Consider the following 24,942-nt stretch of genomic DNA (forward strand, 5'->3'; position numbering starts at 1 on the left):
CTTTGTGGCTTTGCATTAACTGCTGAATCTTACTTGCCTCATCTCATAGGTCTATAGTGAATATCAATGAGATAATATGTGTACATGTTTTTAATGCTTAAAGCACTATGTAACTAGAAGGGTTTTTTTTTGGACTTGATTAATTCATGCTGATAGTGGTAGTAGTAATAAATAGCAACAGTGGTAGTAATAGTATCATCATCATCATCAAACCTTTTCATCTTAGCTGAAATAAAGCAAACAAATAAACAAACAAAAAAGCAAAGCCCTATCAGTGACCAGCAGGGTTATTTCAAAGTAGAACAGAAGAGGCATCTGAAGGAACCATTCATTGTTTTCAATCACTATAGAAAATCTACTAAAATCTATGTCAAGCAATATTTTTTCATTATCACAAGAGAAATGTACTTTGTTAACTATATACATACATATAAAAACACAAAATTCCATATGTTTACATCCATGTAAGTATATGAAAAAGGAGAAAGAAAAATATTGTGAAAGTTTCTTCTCACTACCATTAGATTGGAGAGGGAGGTTGGAGAAAAGATCAAAAATATGTTTAATATGTCTAATGTAGAATTTTCTTTTATGTAACTACATATTACTGTAATAGGGGAGAATTTCTCATTGGGTAGGGGAGAAAGACAATTTGGAACTGAAAAAAGTAATAAACTCTCTATGCTTAAAAACATTTAAATAGATCTATACATATATAAAATATGTACCTATATATGGTTATATTTCAAACATAATTATGCAATTAGTTATGCAATTCTCTCTTTCAAATTTCTTTCCACACTGCAGCATATCAAATTGTACATTCATAATAAAAGTAAATATGACAGTGAACATCTGCCCCTTGCTGTTTGCCTTAAAGAAAATAGAGGTGCGTCCAATAGGTATGTTATATTTATCTTATTGTGCTATTCATTTTCAGATTATTTATTCCTCTAAGAAAACCTGTGTTATGGGAAGCATCATAGCATTTTTCAATTTTCATTTTCTAAGCTAGGAATCTTTGATTGAAGACTGACCACTAGCATATATATAACCTTTGGGAAGTCTCTTAGCATCCCTCTATATCAGACAGCTTTTTAAGACAATAAATTACAGATAAATAACCTGTATTGTTAGAAAGAATTTCTTCACCTAGGAACTCCCCACACCAATGAAATCATGGGTCCAGTTTCACTTTCTGTACACTTATTTTAACTGTGAAAACATCATATATATTTCAAATGGTAAGTAGAATAAATTTTATCCCTCTGTGTAAAATAATTTTTCATATGTCCATATAACATTGCTAGAATTTGTTATTATTTTAAAAATTCAAATAATTCCAAGAGAAAAAACAGGCTACTAGAAGTCATCTTACATGATTAATCAATCATTAAGCATTCATTAAGCACCTTATATAATATGCTGGGTACTGTGCTAGGCTCTAGGAATACAAAGACAAAGCCTACACTCTATCAAAATAACCTATTTTAGACTATTACAATGCAGATATACTCATGAGACCTAATGGAGAAGTAACATGGCATAATGGATGGGTCACAAGATATAGTTTCAGGAAAAACATGGATTTAAACCTTACCTGAGATGCTTGCTAGCAGGATGACCCTAGGCAAGTCATATTTTGCCTCTCTATATCTCAGTTTCCTTATCTGTAAATTGAAGAGTTGGTTTCAGTGGCCTCTAGGGTCCCCTACATCTCTATATTTATAATTCTGATTAATATTTTGTGTAATCAGATGTGTTGAATTAAGAAGGTAATTCATATTTTTTTTTCTTTCTTGCAAAATTTAGAACAGTGCTGTTGCTCCTTCAAGTCTTCTTGTCCTTCAAGTCCCAAAGAATTAAAAGAATTGCAATGGTATGTAAACATGAGCTCTATCACTTTCCATAATGAAAAAGAACATTTTGTTTGATTTGGTTATTCTCTAATAACACTGTGTAAAAGTTTTTGGAATTACAGATTGAAGTGATTTTAAGCTAAGATGATATTACCTCGTTGATTGTCAATGCATGAGTGCTATGATTGTCAATTATCTGTACAGACAGTACATAGGACACATAATTCAAAAGTCATTTGTATTTACATGTAAATGTAATGTAGCATGATGAGGGAATGAAAAAACCAATTTATTTCATGTGTGACAAATTTCAAGAGTATTTGAAAGCCTTGGGTCCTCAAAGGTGCTCATCTACCTTCACCTAATAGTAATTGCTGAAGTGCAAATAACATTTGAGTTTTGTCAATAATGTGCTGAAGGACCTCACTTTTCTATACTTCTCTAGGATTGATTAGAGGAATTATAACCATTCTGAGAAGCATCCACTGTGATGTCAGGTGGATCTTATTCCAGAAGTGCTTTGGGAAGCTAGCAATGATATTATATAGTAGGAAAAATACTGAACTCAGAAATTTGCAAGCCAATTTAGGTTCTAGCAGTATGATATATGATAGTGGGGGAGGCAGGTTGCCTGGAAGTTCCATTTCTTCATATGTCAAAAGGGAATAATGATGAATATCATATAATTGTGATCAAATGAAATTTTGTTATATGCTTTGGATTTTAGAGAGTAGGGGAACTTCTGATTAATATTCTCCTTCTTTCAATACTGATCTCTAATTCTTTGGAAACTTATAGTGTTACAGAGCTGCCTGGATCCTTGGGTGTAATGGGCTAAAGCTCGAGTTGATACTCTGAGGTCCAAAGCATGTGAGGCTAAATAATAATTGGACCATACTCTATTAACATATATGCTTGGAGAAAGAATGGCCCCCGCCCACTCTTTGTGCAAGTCCTAATGTGTTATATAGGAAATGACAATTTTGGTGAGTGGAGGCAGAGGGGCAGGAAGAGAGGTGGGGAGAGACTGCTGGCTCACTTCCTGTTGCAGCTGCACACATTGCTATCGTGATCCCCCCTTCACCTCCGATCGTTCTTCACCTCTACTGAGAATAAAGATTGAAGATTTTCCCTTAATCTGAATTCCTGACTCCGGCTGATTTTAAAATACACGGTCATCACATTTGGGAGCTAATCATATCAGAGACAAGACTTGAATCCATATTTTTCAGACTCTGAAATTGGACTTTGTGCAATGTTGCCTTTCAATCAATAAGATTAATTAAGATAAAAGTGTTTAAAAGCATTGTAATCACTCTAAAGATAAAGTAGTGGCACTAGAGATTACAGTGGCCTCAAAAATTATCAGGAATGGTCAGAGAGTTTTGGTTCTATGTCTGAGCTAGGGCTCCCAAGTCTACCTCATTTCATAGTGTAAGTCAGTGTAAGAAATTCCATAGCCAGAGATACAAACCAATGCAATTTCTGCATGTAATCCATTTGGAAGCAAGAGGAATCTTCATAATTCCCTAAATTCCATCTACTCCTAATGCTACCATCATCCATGGGTGCCCAGGAAAGCGTCCTCAATATTTCAAGTATTGTCAAATCATGATAGCCCTGGAGATCTTAAGGACTAATTTCTACTGTTAGCTAGAAGCTCATCTGACAGACCTTGAGAGGTCTGTCACTATTCAACTCACTATTCAACAGCTTTCTCACTGTCAAATAACCAGCCATATGCTATAGTATTTCAATAGCCTTCAAGAAGAAGAATATGCCATATAACTCCCTGGATATAGCTTTCAGTCAATTTTAATGGCATCAGGCACCAAAGCTAAATGGCCATATTAATCAATGAATAAGTATGAATTACATGAATTAATCACCTATTATATACCAGGCACTGTACCAGGAGCTGAAAATATTAATTCAAAGAATGAAATAATCCCTACTCTCCAAGAACTTTCATTCTAATGAGGGAAACAACTACCTATAAGTATATACAGAAAATATATAAAGACAGAATACTTCAATACTGTAATGCTAGAGAAACTGAGCAAGTCAAGAGATTAGAGACCAATTCAATAGTTTATTAAATGGAGAGAAATACTGGGACCAATGGATCCATGTTTGATCCCAGGGCTGGACCAGACTATCATCTCAAAGAGTCCAGCCCCGAGTATTGGGACAGCAAGTTTTTTATAGGATAACAAGAACAGTGACATAATGGGGGCAGTACCTAGGTGGGGATAACCTAATGGTGGGGGAGGCCCCTAGGATGATACAATGGAGGGAGGTTACTGATATTCTAATGACATCTAAAATGGATAGACCTTTATCTCCTCAAACATTAAGAGGGAAAGGTATAACCTGAGGCAGAATAACTAAATAGGACAATTAAAGAAACTGGTTCATGACATTAAAAGGGAACTTTGGCACAACATTCCCCATGCTTTCTCTTGTAGCTATTCAAATCTTTGAATTACCTTCATCTAGAAGGTCTTAGCACCATAATTTTGAACAACCTTATGTGAAGTAAATAGATCAAATAAAAATCAAAATAAAGCTAGAACAATGCAAGGACTTATGGCAAGGTCAAGTCTCTCCCTGATAACCCCAGAGTTAATCAGCAATACACAAAGTTCCTTATTTCAATTATTCCTGACAATCAATTGTCAGATCTTTTGCAGTTGGGGAGCATATGGACAGCTGTGGTCATTTTTGCATGGCTCAGCCTCTGCTTACAGAGCAGCAGGGCTCAATACCGTTGTGCTTCCCATTCAGAGGGACAACCTGCTCCAGGAGAGAAGGGTGAGACTTGGAGTAGCTCCACCTGTCCCTGCCCAAAGAAATAAACAGGGCTGCAGAAATGATCAGATTTCTGAGCAGATTATGCAGAGTTAGACCAAGGCAGGCAAACCCCAAACTTTTAGAGGCCCAATATCAACTACAAGGTCTTTTTAAGTATGCTGAAATACTAATTAAGGATCTGGGGTAACAGGAGTGGAGGAACAGATCAGAGAGACTGCCAGTTCCAAGACAGGTATCCAATTTCTGGTTGTTTCTAAAAAAAGTCTGAGTCTGCCAGGGCAATTCCAACAGAATAAGGGATTTCAAAGTTAAAGCACAACCAGCAAATCATAGTCTAGTAAATTTAAGCAAGGAGTAAAATGAAAAGGACTGTTTAAAGGACTTACAATTAAATCTGAACTAGTAAGATAGGGGTAGGGCAGAAGTGCCTAAGAAAATATACCAGTTTCCCCAATTTCCTATTTCTTCCTCCCTTTTTTTTTCTTTTGGAAAGAAATTATCAAATAACCATCCTACATATAAATCATATACATATGCATATACATAACAGACTAAAAGTCCCTCAAACATAATAGCAATAGTTACACAAGTTTAACAATTTCCATCCCAAGTCTTAAACACACAGTAATACAGTTAAAATTCTAACAAGTCAACCACTTTCCCACTTCTCCATATCAGTCCAAATTATATCAGGAAAAGGGGCAATGGTTCTCTATAGTTGCTTCCTGCTGAAAAGGATGGAAGATGCTCAGCCTAGGGAGTGTGGCATGCTGACAATCAAAGCTTGATGTAGGTCCCAGAAGCAAGTCAATATATCTGTAATTTGACCAAATCTAGACATAAAAACAATTCTGCAACTTCCAGCCTCTATTCCTACATCTTCAGCTCCCTCTATCCCAATGTTCAAAGGAATGAAACAGAGCTAGAGGCAGCTACATGACATAGAGGATGGATTGCTTAAAGTTTAAATTTTAAATTTAGTTTAAATTGCTTAAAGTTTAAATTTTGCTTAAGCATTTGACCTGAATAACCCTGAGCAAATCTCTTAGTCTCTCAGTCTCAGTTTTCTCATCTGTAAAATAATACAAGCACCTACTTCCTAGGGTTGTAGTAAGAATGGAATAAGGTAAATAATTATAAAGCATTTTACAAACGTTAATGTGCAGTACAAATTCTTAGCTATTATTAAATCTCGGTGACAACAAAGCCTCCTTATGTTTTGCTTCTCCCCCACCCCAATTCCTTATTCTTGGCATATTCTTAATTACCCAAACAGCAACCACATATTTCCTCTTTCTAGAATAGCTACACATTATATCAAGATTGGTGGTGAGGATCAAATAAGAACATATACACAATTGTGTATATATACATACTTATGTACATACATGTTTATATACATACATATATGTGTATATACATACACAGGTATGTATATGTTCTTGTTTGTATTTATGTATACATATATGTCTTTTTATTTCTATACACACATAAATATACATACATAGATGCAAATCTTAAAGTGTTATATAAATGTTATCTCTTAATATTAATGTTAATCACTCATCACTTAGAATCCTGAAACAGCACTTAACATAGTATCTGACACCCAGTAGAGGCTTAATTAATATATATTGAATTGAATGGAAAAGATTCCTAAATGAGTTCCTGTCTCAATTCCCCCTCCCTCCCACTTCAGCCCTTCCCCGACACTGAAAAGTGCTTCTCCATACTTCCAAAGTGAATTTTCTTAAATGTGTCACTCTCCTGCTCTATAAATTCTAGTAGTTGCCTATTACTTCTAGGATAAACTATAAATTCTACTTGGATTTTAAAATCCCTCACAATCATCTTTCCAACCACACTGTACATTAAGAACATTGGGATAGAGGGAGCTGAAGATGTAGGAATAGAGGCTGGAAGTAGCAGAATTCTGCTATTAGTCCCTCTAACTGAAGTAAATTTTAAGAGACCCCCATTTACTATGCTAGATATGGTTCTCTAAAACCTTCAACCACAGCTCATGTTGTTTTCTTATATTTTTTTTCTTTTATTTTTTAGTGATCTACAAAAACCAGTACGCTGTCAGGATGATTCCAGTAATCTATCCAGTCCAGTTTTTCCTTCCCTTGGCAAATCTATTCCAGCTTTTCCTCTTGCCACTTTTTCCTCTAAAATTAGTTCAACTTTTATTCCTCTGAATATATCATCTGGGAATGGACTTAGTACACCTCTCATTCAGTCTGCAACCTGGGATATTCATATTTCTCCCACTCAGTCCTCCAATCAAACTGTTATGGGGCTGTCTCAATCAGATTCTTCCACATCAACCATCCTAGAAACACCTTCAACTATAATTTCTTCTATTCACTCTTCAGTCTCATCTCCCACCATTTCTGCTTCTGTTACGGACTCCTCAACTAGCCTACCTCATGAAATTATTGGTAAGTATGAAAAACCAAGATAAGATTATAACAAAAAAATGTTGGAGCTATTAGCTTACTTAGAATAGCAACTTTTGCAAGCTAAGCGGCTTCTTTCTTGAGGAAACTAGATTCCATAATCGTATGAGAAATGATTATTTCTTTTGTATTTGATAACTATTGTGTTATCAAGACTTTTTGCCTTTTCTACTTTCTCATCTAGAAACCAACCAGTGTAGGAAATCTTTCTAAAGCACTAACCCAGCCAAAATAATTGAAATCTAATCAAAGACAGAAAAAGAAATTATTAAATTTGGGCTAATGGATGCATTCTTGCTCACTGTGTTTACTCCACCAGGTCTCCAAAAGTTCTGATTCTTCCTTTTTATCAGACAGGTGATAGGGAAGTTGATAAGTCTCTTTGACCAAGATTTGGGTGATAGCCTAGCCTTTCACTGCAATATTAATTTTCTCATTAATTGTTAACCATCAGAGTTCCTTGCCACCCTCATGAACACTTGCTCTTTTGAAGGTATATACACTGAGAGCCCACCCCATTTTATTCATGCTGGAATTATTAATAAAATGATTAAATTAACTCTAAAACTATATTTCTCAAACCTTTTTAAATGCCACAACTTATAGAATGTTGGAATTGGACTTAGCAAAATTTGAGTCTAATTCCGCTTACCCTGAGTAAATTATTTAATCTCCCTTAGAGGTAATAATAGTGCCTACTTCATAGGATTGTTGTGAAAATAATGAAACATATACATAAACCTTGCAAACTTTGCAAGTATTTATTTTTGCATATCTTTGCAAACCTCAAAGTGTAATGCCAAAGAAACTGAGCAAGACAGAGGTTAGAGACCAATTCAATAGTTTATTAAATGGAGAGAGATACTAGGACTAAATGGATCTTGGTCCCAGGGCTGGAGGAGACTATCATCTCAAAGAGTCCAGCCCTGAGTATTGGGAGAACAAGCTTTTGTATAGGATAACAAGAACAGTGACATTATGGGGGAGGTACCTAAGTGGGGATAACCTAATGGGGGGAGGCCCCTAGGATGACACAATGGAATGAGGTTACTGATATTCTAATGACATCTAAAATGGATAAACCTTTATCCTGTCAAACATTAAGAAGGAATGTCTATTACCTAAAGATATAAAACCTTCATCTCATCAACCATTTAAGAGGGAATGATTATAGCTTGGGATTTTGGAGCAGAACAACTGAGGTAGACCTTTATCTCATCAAACCATTAAGAGGGAAAGGTTATAACCTGAGGCAGAATAACTAAATAGGACAATTGGAGAAACTGGGTCACAACATTAAAAGGGAACTTTGGCACAACAGAAGTACTTTAGAAATAAAAACTATTATATCTTAATGCAACACCAAAGGTTTGTCGCATCACAATTTTAAATTGCCCATGAAATCATTCTTGAAATACAAATACAGCTGAGTTTGATACGATAATAGAGAACGGAGATGAAGAGACACATCAATTGACAAGAGAACTATTATTTAAAAGGATTCATTTTACTTGTGAGGAAAAAGAAAGGCTAAAGTTTGTAAATAACTATTTTAAGAATCTTAAGAATACTCGATCTGTGAAAGTTACTGGAATGAAAAACAAATTTAAAACTTTGTCTCCTTAGATATTTGTTAATTTGCAGAAAAGAAAAAAAAAGAAGACAACAGAAAAATAAACCAAAACCATTGTGAATATTTTCCAGATTTTAAATTTAGTGAGTGACAATTTGACTTTCTTTGGGGAATTTGTTCCATTTGGTGGATGGAAAACAAAGCCAAGTCCTCTGTCAGCACAGAGAGCTTAAACAGGAAAATTAAGAGTCAATTGTCCCATCATTCTGATCCAAATGTACTTACTTATACCAATTGAGTCATGACAGAGATAGAAGAGACTATAGGGTGTGGTATTTGTTAAAATCCTACATGATATATTGTGCTTCTATTTATAGCTTACAACTCCTTGTGATTTACCTCTTTCTCTTTTAACAAATGGGGTTTTTTATCTCTGTCATACTTCAATCAGTGTAAGTAAGTACATTTAGCTTTTTTTCTTCACCAAAAACTAAGCTCCTTTTAAGCTTGCTGTCAATGTCATGAACTACCAGAACCCAAAGAAAATAAAAATGTCCTTTTGAATGTTAACAGTTGCAAACCTTTATCTATTTACAAATGTCATCTCACTTCCCTTCCCTTAAGATTTCCACAGTCCCAAGCCCTAGATTCCCCTCACCCCACCCCCAAGCCAAATTTTGCTGCCTGGTCTTCCTGGCTTGACATAGGAAAGGTCACAATAGGGAAAGGAGAGCATAGAGAGCTAGAAGAGAGAGAAAGATAGCAAAATCTCAAGGCCCTGATAATAGTCTAGAAGCACAACTTCCAAGAACTTTCATTTGCTGCCAGTTTAACTGTTCAAGATTCCTCATGACAAAAAATACTATACAATTAGCAAAGAAAACTTTGAGAATCACTGACTTGCATGCAATATATTCACTTATAGAATCTTTCCAATATTTATTCATTTTCCTAAGAGGTTTTTATTCCAAAAGACTTATCTCTCACTATTGTTGGGCCATTTCCTTTTTCTGTCCCTTCCCCATATTGCTTAACCATAGTTGAGTCAATTCCCTAGCTCTTGGTGGAGAGAATATTGTTCTATTGAATATAGACTATAATCTGGTTTCTTCCAATTCACATAGAGTATATACAAAGACTCATTTTTTAAACATACAGGAGTAGTAAATAGTGGGTAAAAGTAGCAATGAAAGGCTCAGAGAAAGCTGTGAAGGGTCTATCTAGCCTCTGGATAGTGAGTGAGGAAGCAAACCACTCCCCTCTTCTTCCAGTGGTTGACTTCTTAGGAACAAAGTGAGGTATATTAGGAATATATCTCAGGAAGAATGGGAAGTTCAGGAGTCACTTAAGGAATAGGGGAACTATTTCTCTGATTCTTCCCAAAACCTCACTTTTCCTTTGGGTCACATCCATTCCACCTGTGCCTGGCCAAATTTTTATAATAATTTTTTGCTACTAACCTACATGATTATTGCATTAAGTAAAGATTTTTCTTTTCTATAGAAAATTTTACCACCAGCAGCTTAAGTGCATCTGAAATTGAGAACAAAGTATCTCAAATGGAGAAGTCTCTGTCCTCAGATAGCTTGGAGCCTAGCCTTGCAGAAGAAATGATCCATGAAGTGAGCAGACTCCTCCATGCCCCATCAGCCCTGCTTACCCCTTTGTCTCAAAGGTATGTGTTTGCTTCCAAATTGACAGAATCAGAGGTTACTTCTTCAGGAGATAAAAACCCAGAATGATCTTGTATATCAATACTAAGTCTATAGCACTGGACACCTATAGAAGCATAGTCTCCAGAGCATGAGAAATGATCTATCCCCTAACTCAATCTGGAGGATGGCACTGAGTTTTTGTCTCAGGAAGGTCATTAGAAAGCTGGTCCCTTCCTCCTCTAAAGCACATTAAATTTTTATACCTTCTAATTCTAAAAAACTAAAGTATATTTAAAGGATCTTAAGGGAACCCAAAAATAGCTTGAGAAGTAGTTATAAGAACTGAGGATATTTAGAATCAAAGAAATATTTTAACAAGAGAACTGAGACCTCTTGGGAAAGGCATAGCCATTGATGAGGATCCAGTGACTTTGGATCAGAGACAAAAAGCCAAAATGAAAATAAAGGAATGTATTAGCATGGTAAGGAAGAAGTCAAATAGTAGCTTTAACTTTCTAGGATACCTATTTGATTTTTATAGTTTTTTAGGTCTACTTGGCCATCAGTAACATTCTGAGACAACTTAGGATAGATAAATAAGATCTTCTTTCACAGGAGAAGAAGAAATAGAAAAGAGAGGAATCATCCAAAGGAGAAAAGCAGGAGTTCTAGGGAAATACTTGCTATACAGATAACAAAGCTTGTTAATGGACTGAGAAGATTTTATGAAAGAAATCCTTTTGGACAAAACTGAAGGATTGAGGTAACCATTTAGACAAGACTGAAGATGTATATCTCTTATCCAAGGATAACAAATAGTGATTACAACAGAGGATAAAACTTTCCTCTACATAGCTTATTTAATTTTAATTTTCCTTACATACAGGAAAGTATGAGGCCATCAGGTGGTCAGAAAATTTTCTACATTGTTAGTCCATCAGAATGTTGTGAAATGACTGTGATTCCAATTTTCCCTCTGTATTAACTCTTGGCAAGAAAAGATTTATTCCCATATGTTTATTTTGGAGTGTGGTAGGGTAGGAAAGAGATATGATCAAAGTCTTCAAATATTTGAACAGTCTCTGGCTGAAAGACTGTAGATAAAAAAAATTAGAGCTAGAAAAGATCCTATAAACCATCCAATCCAAACTCCTGGTTTTACAAATGAAGAAATTGAGATCCAGATAAATTAAGGGACTTTTCAAAGTCTTGCTGATAGCAGGACTAAGACTTGACATAGGTATAGGACATCTGACTAGGAATCCAGTCTTGTTTGTTAGGGATAATTTATGCTTGTGTAAAGGACTTATCGATCTGACCTTTGAGGTACTTTCTAGATCTGAAACGCTTTTATCCTACGAAGTGAATTTTGCTGAGATTAATGATTAGATAGAAACAAAGAGGATTTGGATTTTGGATTGTCTTCTCTTCTATTATAGGTTGCTAAAAGTAGTGCATGATATTGGCTTGAAACTGAATTTTTCAAACAAGACCATCAGTTTTACTTCATCTTCTCTGGCTCTGGTTGTGGTCAAAACCAATGCCAGCACTTTCACTAAAACCACTTTTGCTGCCCAAGACCCTTCAGATCTTCAGGTAAACACTACCTTGATTTTTATTTAATGTGGAAACTTTTAAACTTATCTCCTTTTTTTTCAGAACGATATTTTCAATATAATTTGAGCTATTATATCATATATAATGTTTGACAACAATACTTCTGTGATTATGGTATGTGGGTAGGAGGCACATTAAGTTTAGAAAGTGAATAGACAGTCATTACTGTTGAGGTCAGGAATCAAATGTTGAGGTATAGACCACATGTTGAGGTCTACATTTGGGGTACCTAAATGAAATTAGGGTTTAGTTAAGGTCTAGTGGCAGGTTTGGGGTACAGGGAGTCAAACAGAGTTCCCCTGCAACCCCCTTGGATTCGGCGCAAGGATACGGCGGTATATGAGGTCTAGTAGCAGCGCGGAATTCCCAATAAAAGCATTTATTAGCCCGAGAGCTAGATTGATAAAAGAGGTTTATTACTGAGTTTAGAAGTAGGAGATAGGTGAAGGTAGAGACAAGGAGGGCACTGGACAGAGGGTCCAGTGGACAGAGGGTCCTCACATGGCTGCCATGTTTGGAATCTCTGCAAAGAGGGGTTCCCAGTGTGGTCCTTTTAAGTCGGAGACTTAGCTCGAGGGGCTTTGGGGTGTAGCCCCAAAGTTGGCTCAGATCCGGGTGGGGCTGGGACAGGTCCGGATCTTCTATTGGAATTCAAAGGGACCAGGATTTGTGAGTCAAAGGGTAATTTACATTAACTAGGGGGGGGTTGGGAATCAAAGATTGGAATCTTTCCCACATCAGTTACCACCTAGGGCACATACAAAGTTTGTTCATTGATCTAATGGACCTTATTTGCAGAAACTTACTCAACATTTCACGCCTTAGATTCATCACCATTTGAAACTCTTACTAAAAAAGAAATCTAGAAAGAAAAAGAAAGAGAAAGAGGAAGGGGGAAAGGAAGGAGCAAGAAGAACAGAGAAACACAGAGAAAAAAGATCCCACTATTACTGTCCACAAAAATAATTTGTCCACACGTTATTTACCAGCTTCCCACAGTTATCTTGTGTTCCCAGTAAATGTGAAAATATTTTTCTTTTCTTTTGTGATTGTTTTGCTTCATATTCCATATGCAGATAGTTGAAAATATTAGTACTTTTTAATTCTTAGAAATACACTCTTGACACTGAAAATCAATTATTGAGAAAAATTTATTAAAGAACCTTTAAGGAATGTCTTAACGTTTCTGGCCAGAAGTGGGCTCCACTCTTTGGTAAGAGGGAGGCATGGAGCAAGAAGTGGGAAAAGCTTTATACTTGTTATTTTGGTGCAGTGACTCCCTTCAGATAACTGATTGCTATATTCCTTCCAGGTTGCAATCTTTCTGATATGGTCACTACATATTTCTCCCTCCCTCATCATGCATCCCATGTTCAAAAATGGCACAAAACCCTTCCTATGGAATATGTTGTTCAAGATTCAATTAACCTATTAAGCAGGCACAGTAGTGATTTGGCCAAGTCAGGTCATTGATCCCAACTAGTTTGGGCTAGATAGGCTATTAACTTAAGTTTGTGGTTTTCTCAAAACCACAAGACTCTTTCAAGATTGAATCCACCTGAGCCTTTCCAGCTCCCCAATTCCTTGTTTGCTCAAGACTTCTGAAAGATTGAAAATTAATTGTTCTGTGGAATCTTAACCTTCTTTAACCTCTCACATTCTGAAAACCTCTTGATCAGTGGTACCCACTAATCTACACTACCTCAAAGCTTGCAACATCCTATGGAAACCAAACTTTTCAGTATTTTTTACATAACTGTGGGGAACTTCTAATGTGGGAATTCTCTCTAGTATCACAGATCACAACCAACCAGGTCATTTAGTTGAGAAATCCTTGGCATTAACTTAGGCCTCGTGAAGTCCCCAGTAAAGTGAATCTATTTACCTATGGAAGCTCTAAAGACCAAACTCAATAATCACTTCTGGGATGTATAGTAATTAAGCTATTTAGCCAATGACATCTACCAGGTGGCCCACCAGACACCAGACAAATCTTCAGCTTCATCTTATCTTTAATATCTAAGATATTAACATATCTTAACTAATCATCCAACCAAGATATCTAATTACCTGTCAGGTGACCCCCCCACTTCCTACCTTTCACCTTTCCAAACAAAACACTCATATTTCTTGAGGGGAAAGTCTTTAAGTAAATATATATATTGATATATACCTAGCACATAGCACAATGGATGTCAAATAGTAAACTTAATAAATATCTCTTTCATTGATCCCTTCATTCAATCATTCAGTTACTTACTCAGATTCACATAGATAGGACATTAAAAGGTCAGATTAGAAATCAATTCTTCCTGAATTTAAACCTAACACATCATCTACTGTTGTATTCTCCCTATACTCCAATTTCTTTAAAGGACTTAATTTAGTATCCAGAGCAAAAGAACGACCTCCTTGAGGTCAGGAAACATTTGTTTGTATGTTTCTTTCTTTCTTTCCTCTTTTCTTTCTTTTTTGTTTGTTTCTTTTTTTCTTTCTTTCTGTCTTTCTCTTTCCTTCTCAGTGGCTAGTCATAGTTCAGTCAGTCATGTCCAACTCCCACAATAAGAACCAGAAGAGAATTTAAACTGAGGTTCTCCCTGTTCCAAAGATTGTGCTCTTTCTAACACACCATACACTACTTTTCAATTTAGCTAGAGAATAGCCAACTGTGGGAAAATGGAAAGGTAACTTTTTTTTCTAAAAGTAGCCAAAAACTAACAAAATTTGCCTTACTCTTTATATCAGTTCTCAAGGTAGTGTCAATTCCAATAATAAATGACCAAAGAGTCAAAGAGATTTTGAACTCCAAAAAATATCAAAGAGCTCACACAAAGCAAAAAGCTTTTTTTTTTTTTTTTTTTTTTTTTAACTACATTGAGGAGAGAAATTAGACACATATGTAAGAGCCTCCTCTGGTGGGAGACCCCAGACAGTGGGACTAAACTTTGATTTAGATATTTCTGGCTAGATAAAGAATCAAACAGAGTAGTGTAGCAACAGTAATAAGGCACACAACAGCAACAGTAAGGCAAGATTTTCTAGTAACAAAAATTCCCTTCATGGCAGGGCTTCATGTCTGAACTTTCTGATGCTTGCTGGAGCTCAGATACTATTAGTTTTATGATTTAGTTGAAACAAAGGGTGAGCACAAAGGATTGTTTTTATGTCAAGCTCAGGGCACAGCTTGCTCCCGAAAAACAAAATAACTCCTTAATAGTAAAAAAAAAAAAAAAAAAAAAAAAAAAAAGAGAGGGGTGGTCTTGGATTCTGACATTAGTTTAATAAGCTGAAGACAAACTGCTCAAATAGTACCAAGCAATAATTTTAACTTCAATCCTATCATCTAATCGAGTTTTTAATTCATCTTTTTGAATTTGTATTGAGTTCTGCCCCCAGGACCCCTAATTCAGACTTTCAACCTTCTTAAATTATGCCCCAAAATCTATCATATATCTCTGGATTTATTTTCAGGTTACTTTGGATACTCAAGCTCCTGAAAATAGTATTGGTATCATTACCCTCCCCACCCAGTTGTTGGATAATTTATCATCTAAAGAGACAGAGATGGCATCTAGAATCCAGTTCAATTTTTTTGAGACACCTACCTTATTTCAGGTAAGATTTCTATTAGTTTTCTCTGGTTCTTTTAAATATCCCTGAACTCATTGTGAATTAATGACTGCATTAAAAAAAAGATACTATGCATATAATTTATGTACATTTCTTAATTAATTTCTTTTTAAAGTTTCTCAGTAAATGAAACTTTTGGGGGGAGGAAATTGCTTATTGCGGTTTATAATATGGGGGAGATAATCTCTTATAATTAAAGGAGCTCTACTGTAAATTAGAAAACCTGGGATTTGCTTCCAGCTTTGCCTTGTCTTGGAGGTTGGTTTCCTACCCTAAAAAATGAACTAAATCAGTGATGTCAAACTCAGATAGAAACAGGGAACCCTAAATCCTAGGTAAGTATCCCTGCAGGTCACTTATTGACTTAGAAAATCACATATTAACATTATCCTTGATCTATTGTATTTTTATTTCTTTTGTTAAATATTTCCCAATACATTTTAATTTGGTTTAGATTCATTCTGGTGTGTTGCTGCTAGAGCTGGCTCAAGGATATCTGAGGACTCTTGTGTTGGGGTCCCCAGCTAGTGCAGACCTGCTGACACCAGCTGGAGTCTGAGCACTTACCCAATTATCGTCACCTTTATGACCTTCAGAGATGGAGATGTCCATCTCCGGTTATGACAGAGTAGTTCTGACACTCTTTATGCAGTTACATCATCTTGTCTCTCCTCCTGCTTCCTCTCTCTCCTGCTTCCCTGCTTCCTTACTTCCTTGCTGCTTCCTCTCTCTCCCTCTGCTGTCCTGTTCTTATACCCCTCTCATCTCCCTTTCCAACATGCCCCAACAACAAGTATGTGTTTAGCTTGTGTATCCAGGGGCCCAACTCCTGAGACGGTGGGGGCAATCTCAATTTGGTGTGTGCTCGATGCCTGTCCTGGCATGTCTACAGGGTGTGTACCCCGGACCTTTAGCCAATGAGGCAGAACTCACACCCGAAGCCTCATCATCCATTCCCAAGAGTGAGCTGACTGAGATCCAACTAGCCAAAGACCACAAGGGTCAAGTTTACACAAGACTTGTCTTTGCACAGACTTGTTGCCTATGCAAATGGGGCATTGTGTGCAAGGTACATGATGAAAGGTCTCAAGATTAATGCAGACTCTTGTTATTCTGTTCCCTAGCACCCTTGTTGCTAGGTACTCTAGCACTCTTGAAATTCTAATAGATTTACAGAAGTAAATCTAAAGATTTTTTTCCTTTTGATCGCTTTATTTCTTTTTTTTTCTTTTTTTTTTTTTTTTTTTTTTTTTTTTTTTTTTTTTTTTTTTTTTTTGGTATTTTAGGATTCCTCACTAAAGAATAGTTCTCTAATAAGCTATGTTATATCTTCAAGCGTCACTAATTTAACAATCAAGGACTTGACAGCAAATGTGACTGTCATGCTACAGAATACAAGGCCTAACCAGGTAAGCCACACATGATGGTTTTATGCTGACCATTCTTTTTAGTAGACTTAACTTGGAAAGATGAACCAGCTCTAGGGATAAAACTTGAAATCGTTCAGAGTGCTAGTTGGGACAGTGTGTGAAAATTTTTCTCTCCATCATCATTTTTTCATTCATTAATTCATTCAAGAAATATTTATCAAGTGTCTGAACTTTGTTCCTGGAACCATTATAGGAGGTGAGTTTTTGACTTATCTTTCCTAGAATCAGGGCTCCCCATAACTTCATGGACTACATTTCCAAATCCATGTTTATTATGTCAGCTGTTAGTTGTCATTCCTGTTATGTGTTGTCTTCTCCCCATTTAAATATAAACTTCCTAAAGGAGCTTAGCACTATGTCTGCTCATAGTAATTGATTAAATAATTTTGTATCTATCATCTCCCTCCTCCCCTCTCCCTCTTCTTTCCTCCTCCTCTTATCTCTCTCTCTCTCTCTCTCTCTCTCTCTCTCATCTCTCTGTCTCTGTCTCTCTCATGTCTCTATCTCTCTCTCTGTCTCTGTCTCTCTGTCTCTGTCTCTCTCTTGTCTCTCTGTCTCTTTCTTGTCTCTCTGTCTCTCTCTCTTTCTCTCTCTCTCTCTCTCCCTCTTTCTCTCTCCCCAACATTAAATTCAAAATTTGGGGTTTTTTTAGAGGATATAAGTCCTTCCCCTTAAGGCATTTACTATCTAGATGAGTTAATATGCAATGTACACAAATTCACAAATTTAAATAAAATAAGTGCCTAACAGCAATATTGAACAAAAATACTAGGAAACTAGGTAAATGTGGAATCAGTACTAATTTGGGTGAACAGGAGAACAAGAGAGCTTTGCCTCTATGAACAAATCTTAGATTATAACTTTTGTAATAAAGATCAGGCATAAGAAGAATGAAAAAGTATAAATCTCATGTTTTTTCCATAAATCACTTGCTTCCCAAGTTTTCTTATATAATATTTATAAAAACATCTTATTTCTCCCTTATAGGATAACTTAACTGTAAAATGTGCTTTTTGGGACCTGAGCAAAAATGGTAAGTTTTTCTGTTATCCCTTCCCCTTAGCCCATACACATCCAATGGTCTCATTGATAGTACTATTCTTTCCCATGCTAACAGATGGCAGAGGAGGTTGGTCATCGGAGGGTTGCATAGTGAAAGACAAGAGAATGAATGGAACAGTTTGCTCTTGCAACCACCTTACAAGCTTTGGAGTTCTGCTGGTAATGGGCCAATTTAAAGGGATCTCAGATTTAAAGGCTAGCCACTATTAAATGTATTGACACCATGTTATGACATCTATCAAATAAATGTCTTAATGAACAGGTGAATATGGACAAATGGGTAATTCTTCTGAGCTAATGGAAGAGCGTGGAATACAAGCATATTTTTATTATTGCAAGTTTTTGCCTACATATGTTTGCAGAGGTTAAATATACATATAGAATAACCAGTATTTACCTTGTGATTTAAGGTTTGCAAAGAACTTTTACTAATATTATTTTATTTGATCTTCACAATAACTTTGTGAAGTAGGTTGCACTCATATTCCTTATTTTACAGATAAGAAACCTGAGATAGACAGAAGTTAAGTGATTTGCTTAAACTCACACAGTAATTGTCTTAAGTTCAATTTTTAATTCATATCTTCTTGGCTCTATTTCTATGCATTGTACTCACAAATGAGTTTCTGAAAAATAGCTAAGAACACCATTAAAATATTAAATTTAGATATAATAATCATTATGAAATATGGAATCATCTTTCATTTCATTATGAATATCTGGTATAGGCAACTAGATGGTATAAAGAATAGAGTGCTGGACTTAAAATCAAGAAGATCTGAGTTCAAATTCTGACTCAGACATTTAATAGCTATTTAATATTATTTAATATACCTATTTAATAGGTAAATCACTTAATTTTTCTCAGCCTGAGTTTCATCAGCAGTAATAAGAATAATATTGCCAGCTACCTCACAGAGTTATTCTGAAGATCAAAACTATATGAGATCTATAGCCCTTCAAAACTTGAAAATAATATATAAATGTTATTTTTAAACATTATATAGTAAAGATAATCTCCACTTTTTTAGGACTTGTCCAGAACACCCCTACCACCTGTCCAGATGCTGATTCTTACATTCATCACCTATATTGGCTGTGGTTTGTCTGCAATTTTTCTTTCAGTTACCCTGGTAACCTACATAGCTTTTGAGTGAGTATTCTCCAAAACTTTTAAACTAAAAGTTTGGTCATTTTTGTTTGATCAGGATATTAATAACATTCCTAAAATGTTTTAATTACCACTCTGGTATAATGCCATACTAGGCCCAATGCAAAAACAGTTTACTGAATACCTAAATGCTCCACTGAATCTTTCAGTTCATCAGTTTGAATTTTTCTTCTATTGATGCACATTTCAATCCTTCCATACCAGTTCATCCACTGTGACCCTTATCTGTGTCTTCCTATGAGTTTGTTAAATGAATGACTCTGACCAATGAATAGGAGGTCTTCCTTACTTTCTCCTCCTGAAGACTTAAAATCTGAGTAGCAATATTGTGAAGAGTTGTTAAAAAATATAAATTGAATTAAGTTTAAAATTTGGACCATATGGGGGGGAAAATGGAAAAATGTGAGTTGCATGATAATACAGACAAATGAATTCAGAAGTGTCTGAATAATCTATTCCAAAGAATATTCATTAATAGAGCAATGCTAACCTAAATGGAGAGCTTTCATAAGAATGCTTTGGATAAAGGCATTGAAAGATGACTTTCTTAACTAATTTGTACATGACACAAAGCTAAAAGGGATAATTCTTATTGGATAACAGAATCAGGATGCAAAATTTTCTTGACAAGATAATATGATAAGAAGATTCAGATAAAATTCATTAGAGATATAAGTATATCTCTGCACTTAGATTTAAATCATTGCAAAAGTAAATAATAGGGGAAATTTAACTAGATATCAGTTTTTGTAAATAAATATACAGAAAAGTAGATAAATAAATGAATGAATATAAAATAAATAACAAAATAAAATAAATGAAAAAGAACTAAGGACTTCAGTGGATTTCATCCTCCACAGAAACTGAGAGTAGGACATGGCAACAAAACAAAACAATGAATACAAATATTAGGTTATATTAATATCTTATAAAATATTAATAAGTTTTATTATATCAATACTTTATAACATATTAATACTAATCATGCATAATTTTATTAATATAATATAATAATGTGATTATTACAATTATAACAGAATAATATAATTGCAATGTTAATAATATATTGATATCATGTTCAGAATAAGGGAGTTAATAGTCCCAATATAGTTTGATTTTTTCAGACTATATCCAGAGTACCAGTCTCTGCTCTAGCTGTCTTTTAGTAAAGACACTGAAAATATGGAACATATCTAAGAATTGTTTATCAGGAGCATGAAGGGACTTTAGAGTATGCCATACAAGAATGAATTGGTGGATTTAAGGATTTTTAAATTGGAAAAGACCTAGAGAACACATAATACTTTGCTTGGATTGATTTAGGGAAAAAAAAAGATGGTAAATGGATGAAAGTAATATAAAAGACATTAAAGAATAGGGATCTTTATTGTCTTTTCCAACTCTAAAGATTCTTTAATGCAAAGAACTAGGTGGATTTAGTAGATACTTTATGTGATGTATCCAGAAAATTGCATGTCAGAAACTGAACATTGCCACTTTTCTAGTTGGTTGAAGGTTTCTTGAAATAAATGTAGGATATCAGGAACTGACTGAAAAATAGAAAGGAAAGAGTTTAGTGTGCCAGGGCAGCAGGAATAGCAAATTTCATAAAACAGGTAGAATCATTAGCAGATTTTAGGACAATGTTACATTATATTTCTTTGCTATTTCACTCATTTTTCAGTCATGTCCAACTCTTCTTGACCCCCATTTGGAATTTTCTTGGCAAAGATACTGAAATGGTTTGCCCTTCCCTTCCATTTTACAGATGGCTCATTTTGCAGATGAGGAAACTGAGGCAAACAACATTAAGTGACTTGCAGAAGGTCACACAGTAAATGTCTGAAGCCATATTTGAACTTAGGAAGAAAAGACTTCAATATTAGAATCTGAGGCTAGGCAATTATCCATTGTGACATGTAGCTGACTTTACCATAATTCTACTTGGAAAACTTTATAGACGTTTCCCTGCTTAGAGATCTGTTAGAAAAGAGCAAAGTAGACAATGCTGGAATATTAGAAATAGAAAGTATACCACTAATTAAATCAATAGGTAAATTCTAAGTTAGATAACCCTCTCTAACAGTGCAAAATGACTTCTTCTCAGTCACTTAGATTTAGAAGACTTCCCAGAATATGGAGAGGTTAAGCCCCCAGTCAAATAGTCCATATATGACAGGAGTACGACTTTGACCTAAGTTTTCCTGGCTTCAAAGCCAGTTCTCCAGTCATCATGCCAAACTTCCTTTAGTTGTAATATTAACTAAATATAAATCCTGGCATTTGGTTTCTGGAAACTTACTAGGAAATTTAAAGAAAACTAATTTCCATTTCTATTCTTAGATTGGAAAATCTGGATCCCAGAATGGGAATATAGACCTGCCAGTAGATCCTTGGAAAATTTTTCAGACTAATTTGCCAAAAAGCTTTTCATTACCTGGAATGATTTAATCAGAGCTATTTTTTCAAGTCCCCCAAAATTTTAAGTAATAAATTAGATTATATTGCTATGATTTAAAGGAAATGATTTTACTATACCTACAGCTTTTTGTTCATTTTTTGTTCTTATTTAATTATATTCTAAAATTACTTTTTATATTTCTATATAGCAAAATCTCAAACTAGGAAGGAATCTCAGAGACTATCTAGTCCAATGACTTGACCAATAAAATCTTCTGTACAATCTTTCTGATAAATGGTCATCCAACCTCCAGTTTTGAGGTAACCCATCATCTCGTGAGATAGTCCATACTAGTTTTGGATAGCTCTAATTGTTAAGTGACCATTATGAGATTGTATCATTCTGCAGCAAGTATCATACACCAAAGTGGGAAAAACACTGGATTTATCATCAGAACATATATGTTCAATTATCATCTCTCAGATCAATCACTTATATGACTTTGGGCAAATCACAGCCTTTTTCTGGGTCTCAGTTTCATCATCTGTAAAATCAGGAATTATTTGATAGAGTTTGAATAAAAGAGTTTTAAATCCTATGATTCTATGATGATGGAAGTCTGTTCAATGAAACATGGGAAACAGATGTTATGCACACACACACACACACACACACATACACAAAAAACCCATATCATAAAGAGGCAGTCTATGCAGTGCCTAATTACATGCTTTATATATATATATATATATATAAAACCATGTGTTATATGTTCATGGTCTGGCTTTCCTGGAGGTCTCTGGGGCAGCTTTCCTTTCAGTAGAGTAATCACCACAAGAATAGTCAGGTATTAAAGTCCAAAGCCTTTATTGTCTCCTTCTCCTGGTGCTCAGCTAACTTTCTCAAGGCCTTCAGAAAGGACTTGGTTTCAGTGGAGAAAATGCAGAAGGCCAGGCCAGCCACCAGGAGCCTAACCAAAGATGGAATTGAATCTCTTTCTCCTCCCTCCTTGAGAGCTTGAGCTCCCAGCTTATATGCTCTACACTGAGTATAAACCAATCATTATATCACTAGGAAACCATTATTTGTTGTAAGATTAAATCAATCATATTGAACTTACAGAACTATTAAGCACCATGCTAAACTAGATAACCATTGTACCATCAATTCCACTGAATTAGCACCTTGTTTCAAGTTCAGAATTCTGGGCCAAAACATCTCCTGATTTCTTTTGTTTTAGAACATAGATGGTCATGCCCTCCTTGACTTCTCAAAGAGATGAGAACCCCAAAAAGGAGGTGATCACACCTTCCCTGACTCCTCACAAAAGGAGTGAAAACATGAAAAAGGAGGTGATCACACCCTCCCTGATGTCTCAGGAAGGGAGATGAAAACACCAAAGGAAAATGAGGAATCAAATCAGATTAGCGGGTTTCTGAAGGGTCTAGCTTGAAACAGGTATACATAAATCCATCAGCATGGGAGAAATTACACAAGCATAGTAACACAGGCTCATAGTGATGTAACAAACAATATGAATCAACATGAAGAATTATACATGTCCATAAGTCCTAGAAATAGTCCAAAACCAATTTATTGTCCATTACTTCATGTGTCAGAAATCCAATGATTCCTGCAAGTTTTGAAGTCCTGCAATAGTTTCATCATGTCTCAGAGAATCCAATGATTTCTGTTGGTTCTGAAGTTCTGTAACAGTCTTATCAACAATTTTTCATCTCAAGGAATCTAATGATTCCTGCTGGTTTTGAAGTTCTGTAACAGTCTCGTTATCAACCATGCTCTTTCAGTGTCAGATGTTTCTTTGATCTTCTCCTTTGTTTCAAGGTTTTTTCCTCTTTTTCTGTCTCAAGGTGCTCATTGGCACCCATCTGATTCCTTCTCCATCTGTAGAGATTTGTATCCCTTTCTCCCAAGCAGTTAATCTATCTAGTTCCTTTTATTCACCACTTTCTCTCCACATCACCTGGCAATTACATTGGAACTGCTCGCACTGGACACTGCCCTTCTGTCAAGTTAAAAAGCCCATATTCTCCCCAGTTGTAATCCCTTTCTTCCATTTGATTGCTTTTCTGCCGATTGATCATGTAATTCCTTTCTTCTAGATCAGATTGCTTCTCTACTGATTGATCATATTGAACTTTTAAAGACTCTCTGGGTATAACCTCAGCTGCTATCATGTCCCACCTGTTTTTTGGTTTGAGGTCTTGGAACTGGGCCCTGCCTCTCATTTCCTTGCGTCAATCTACATTCTGAGGCCCAGTGGAAGCCTTTGTTGCATTTTGGACACGGGGCTTTGGGTTTTATTCTCTCACCCTGTTTTCTCACTCTATCTCTCTTCCTACATTGAGCTTTCAAATGCTCTACTTTCCCACACTGAAAGCATTGATTCGTCTCTCTGGAAGTCCCTTGCCAAGAGGGACCTTGTCTTCCCATGGTCTGCATCATAGCCTGGGTATAAAAGGCATTTGTGCCCACTGTGGCACAGCATCTTATGGTCTCCTCTAAAAGAGCATCTTTGTGTAGTCCCCATATAATTAGTATTTTTTCTAGCAAGTTGTTTGATCATTATTCCTGTAGCTGCATTTTCTCCAACCGTTGATATGACAGCTGTTTGCAGACATCCCACAAAATCAACAAAAGGTTCATTTGGACCTTGCCCTATTTTCATGAAGGCTTCCCCTCCATCTTTTCCTAGGATGAGCTCCATGCTTTTATAGCAGCAGCATCAATTTCCTTATATGCTGCTATTAATCTGTGCTGAAGTGTCTGCATACTGACCTTTATCTGGTCAAAGGTGATTTGTATATTAACTCCAGTTTGCCTATTTCATTGGGCTTGCATCCTACAGGGTTAAAATTTCATAACCCAAATTCTCTAATACCATCTTAACATAAGATGATGTAGCCCCATAAAAAGTACAATCCTTTTTCAGATCTTTAATTTTTTCCAGATCAAAAGGAGTGTATCTTTTCCTGACTTGACTTGAAGAGTCAAACTTTTCAATAACAGGGTATGCATTTATCAAATCAGATATATCCTGTCCTTCATTTTAGCTTTAATTAGTGCCTTTTGTAATCTTGTCATAGGGGGTGGACAAAGCTCCTGCATGTTTGGTGCTGATGGTGTCACTTCTCCTCCCCCTCCTCCTTTTCCTTACACCCATGAAGAGTTAATTGAGGGAGGTATGTCAGGGGATGGGGAATACCCTAATGGCTCCTGCTATGAAGCACCACACTCCTTAATTTCA

At 35.7% G+C, this 24,942-nt stretch overlaps 1 protein-coding gene across 7 annotated transcripts in view; it reads left to right on the forward strand.

Moving 5' to 3' along the window:
- ADGRG2 (adhesion G protein-coupled receptor G2) overlaps positions 1-24,942 on the forward strand; it is a 196,042-nt gene that overhangs the window by 154,506 nt on the left and 16,594 nt on the right. For all 7 annotated transcript variants that reach the window (XM_031958908.1, XM_031958905.1, XM_031958902.1 and 4 more), the window contains 10 exons: positions 808-902; positions 1,813-1,879; positions 6,735-7,117; positions 10,212-10,383; positions 11,803-11,959; positions 15,452-15,595; positions 16,897-17,019; positions 18,028-18,073; positions 18,158-18,261; positions 19,134-19,255. In XM_031958908.1, the coding sequence (XP_031814768.1) occupies positions 808-902; positions 1,813-1,879; positions 6,735-7,117; positions 10,212-10,383; positions 11,803-11,959; positions 15,452-15,595; positions 16,897-17,019; positions 18,028-18,073; positions 18,158-18,261; positions 19,134-19,255 (1,413 nt within the window). The remainder of the gene's footprint in view (positions 1-807; positions 903-1,812; positions 1,880-6,734; positions 7,118-10,211; positions 10,384-11,802; positions 11,960-15,451; positions 15,596-16,896; positions 17,020-18,027; positions 18,074-18,157; positions 18,262-19,133; positions 19,256-24,942) is intronic.

Source organism: Sarcophilus harrisii, chromosome 3, assembly GCF_902635505.1.
Source record: "Sarcophilus harrisii chromosome 3, mSarHar1.11, whole genome shotgun sequence".
Lineage (NCBI taxonomy): Eukaryota > Metazoa > Chordata > Mammalia > Dasyuromorphia > Dasyuridae > Sarcophilus > Sarcophilus harrisii.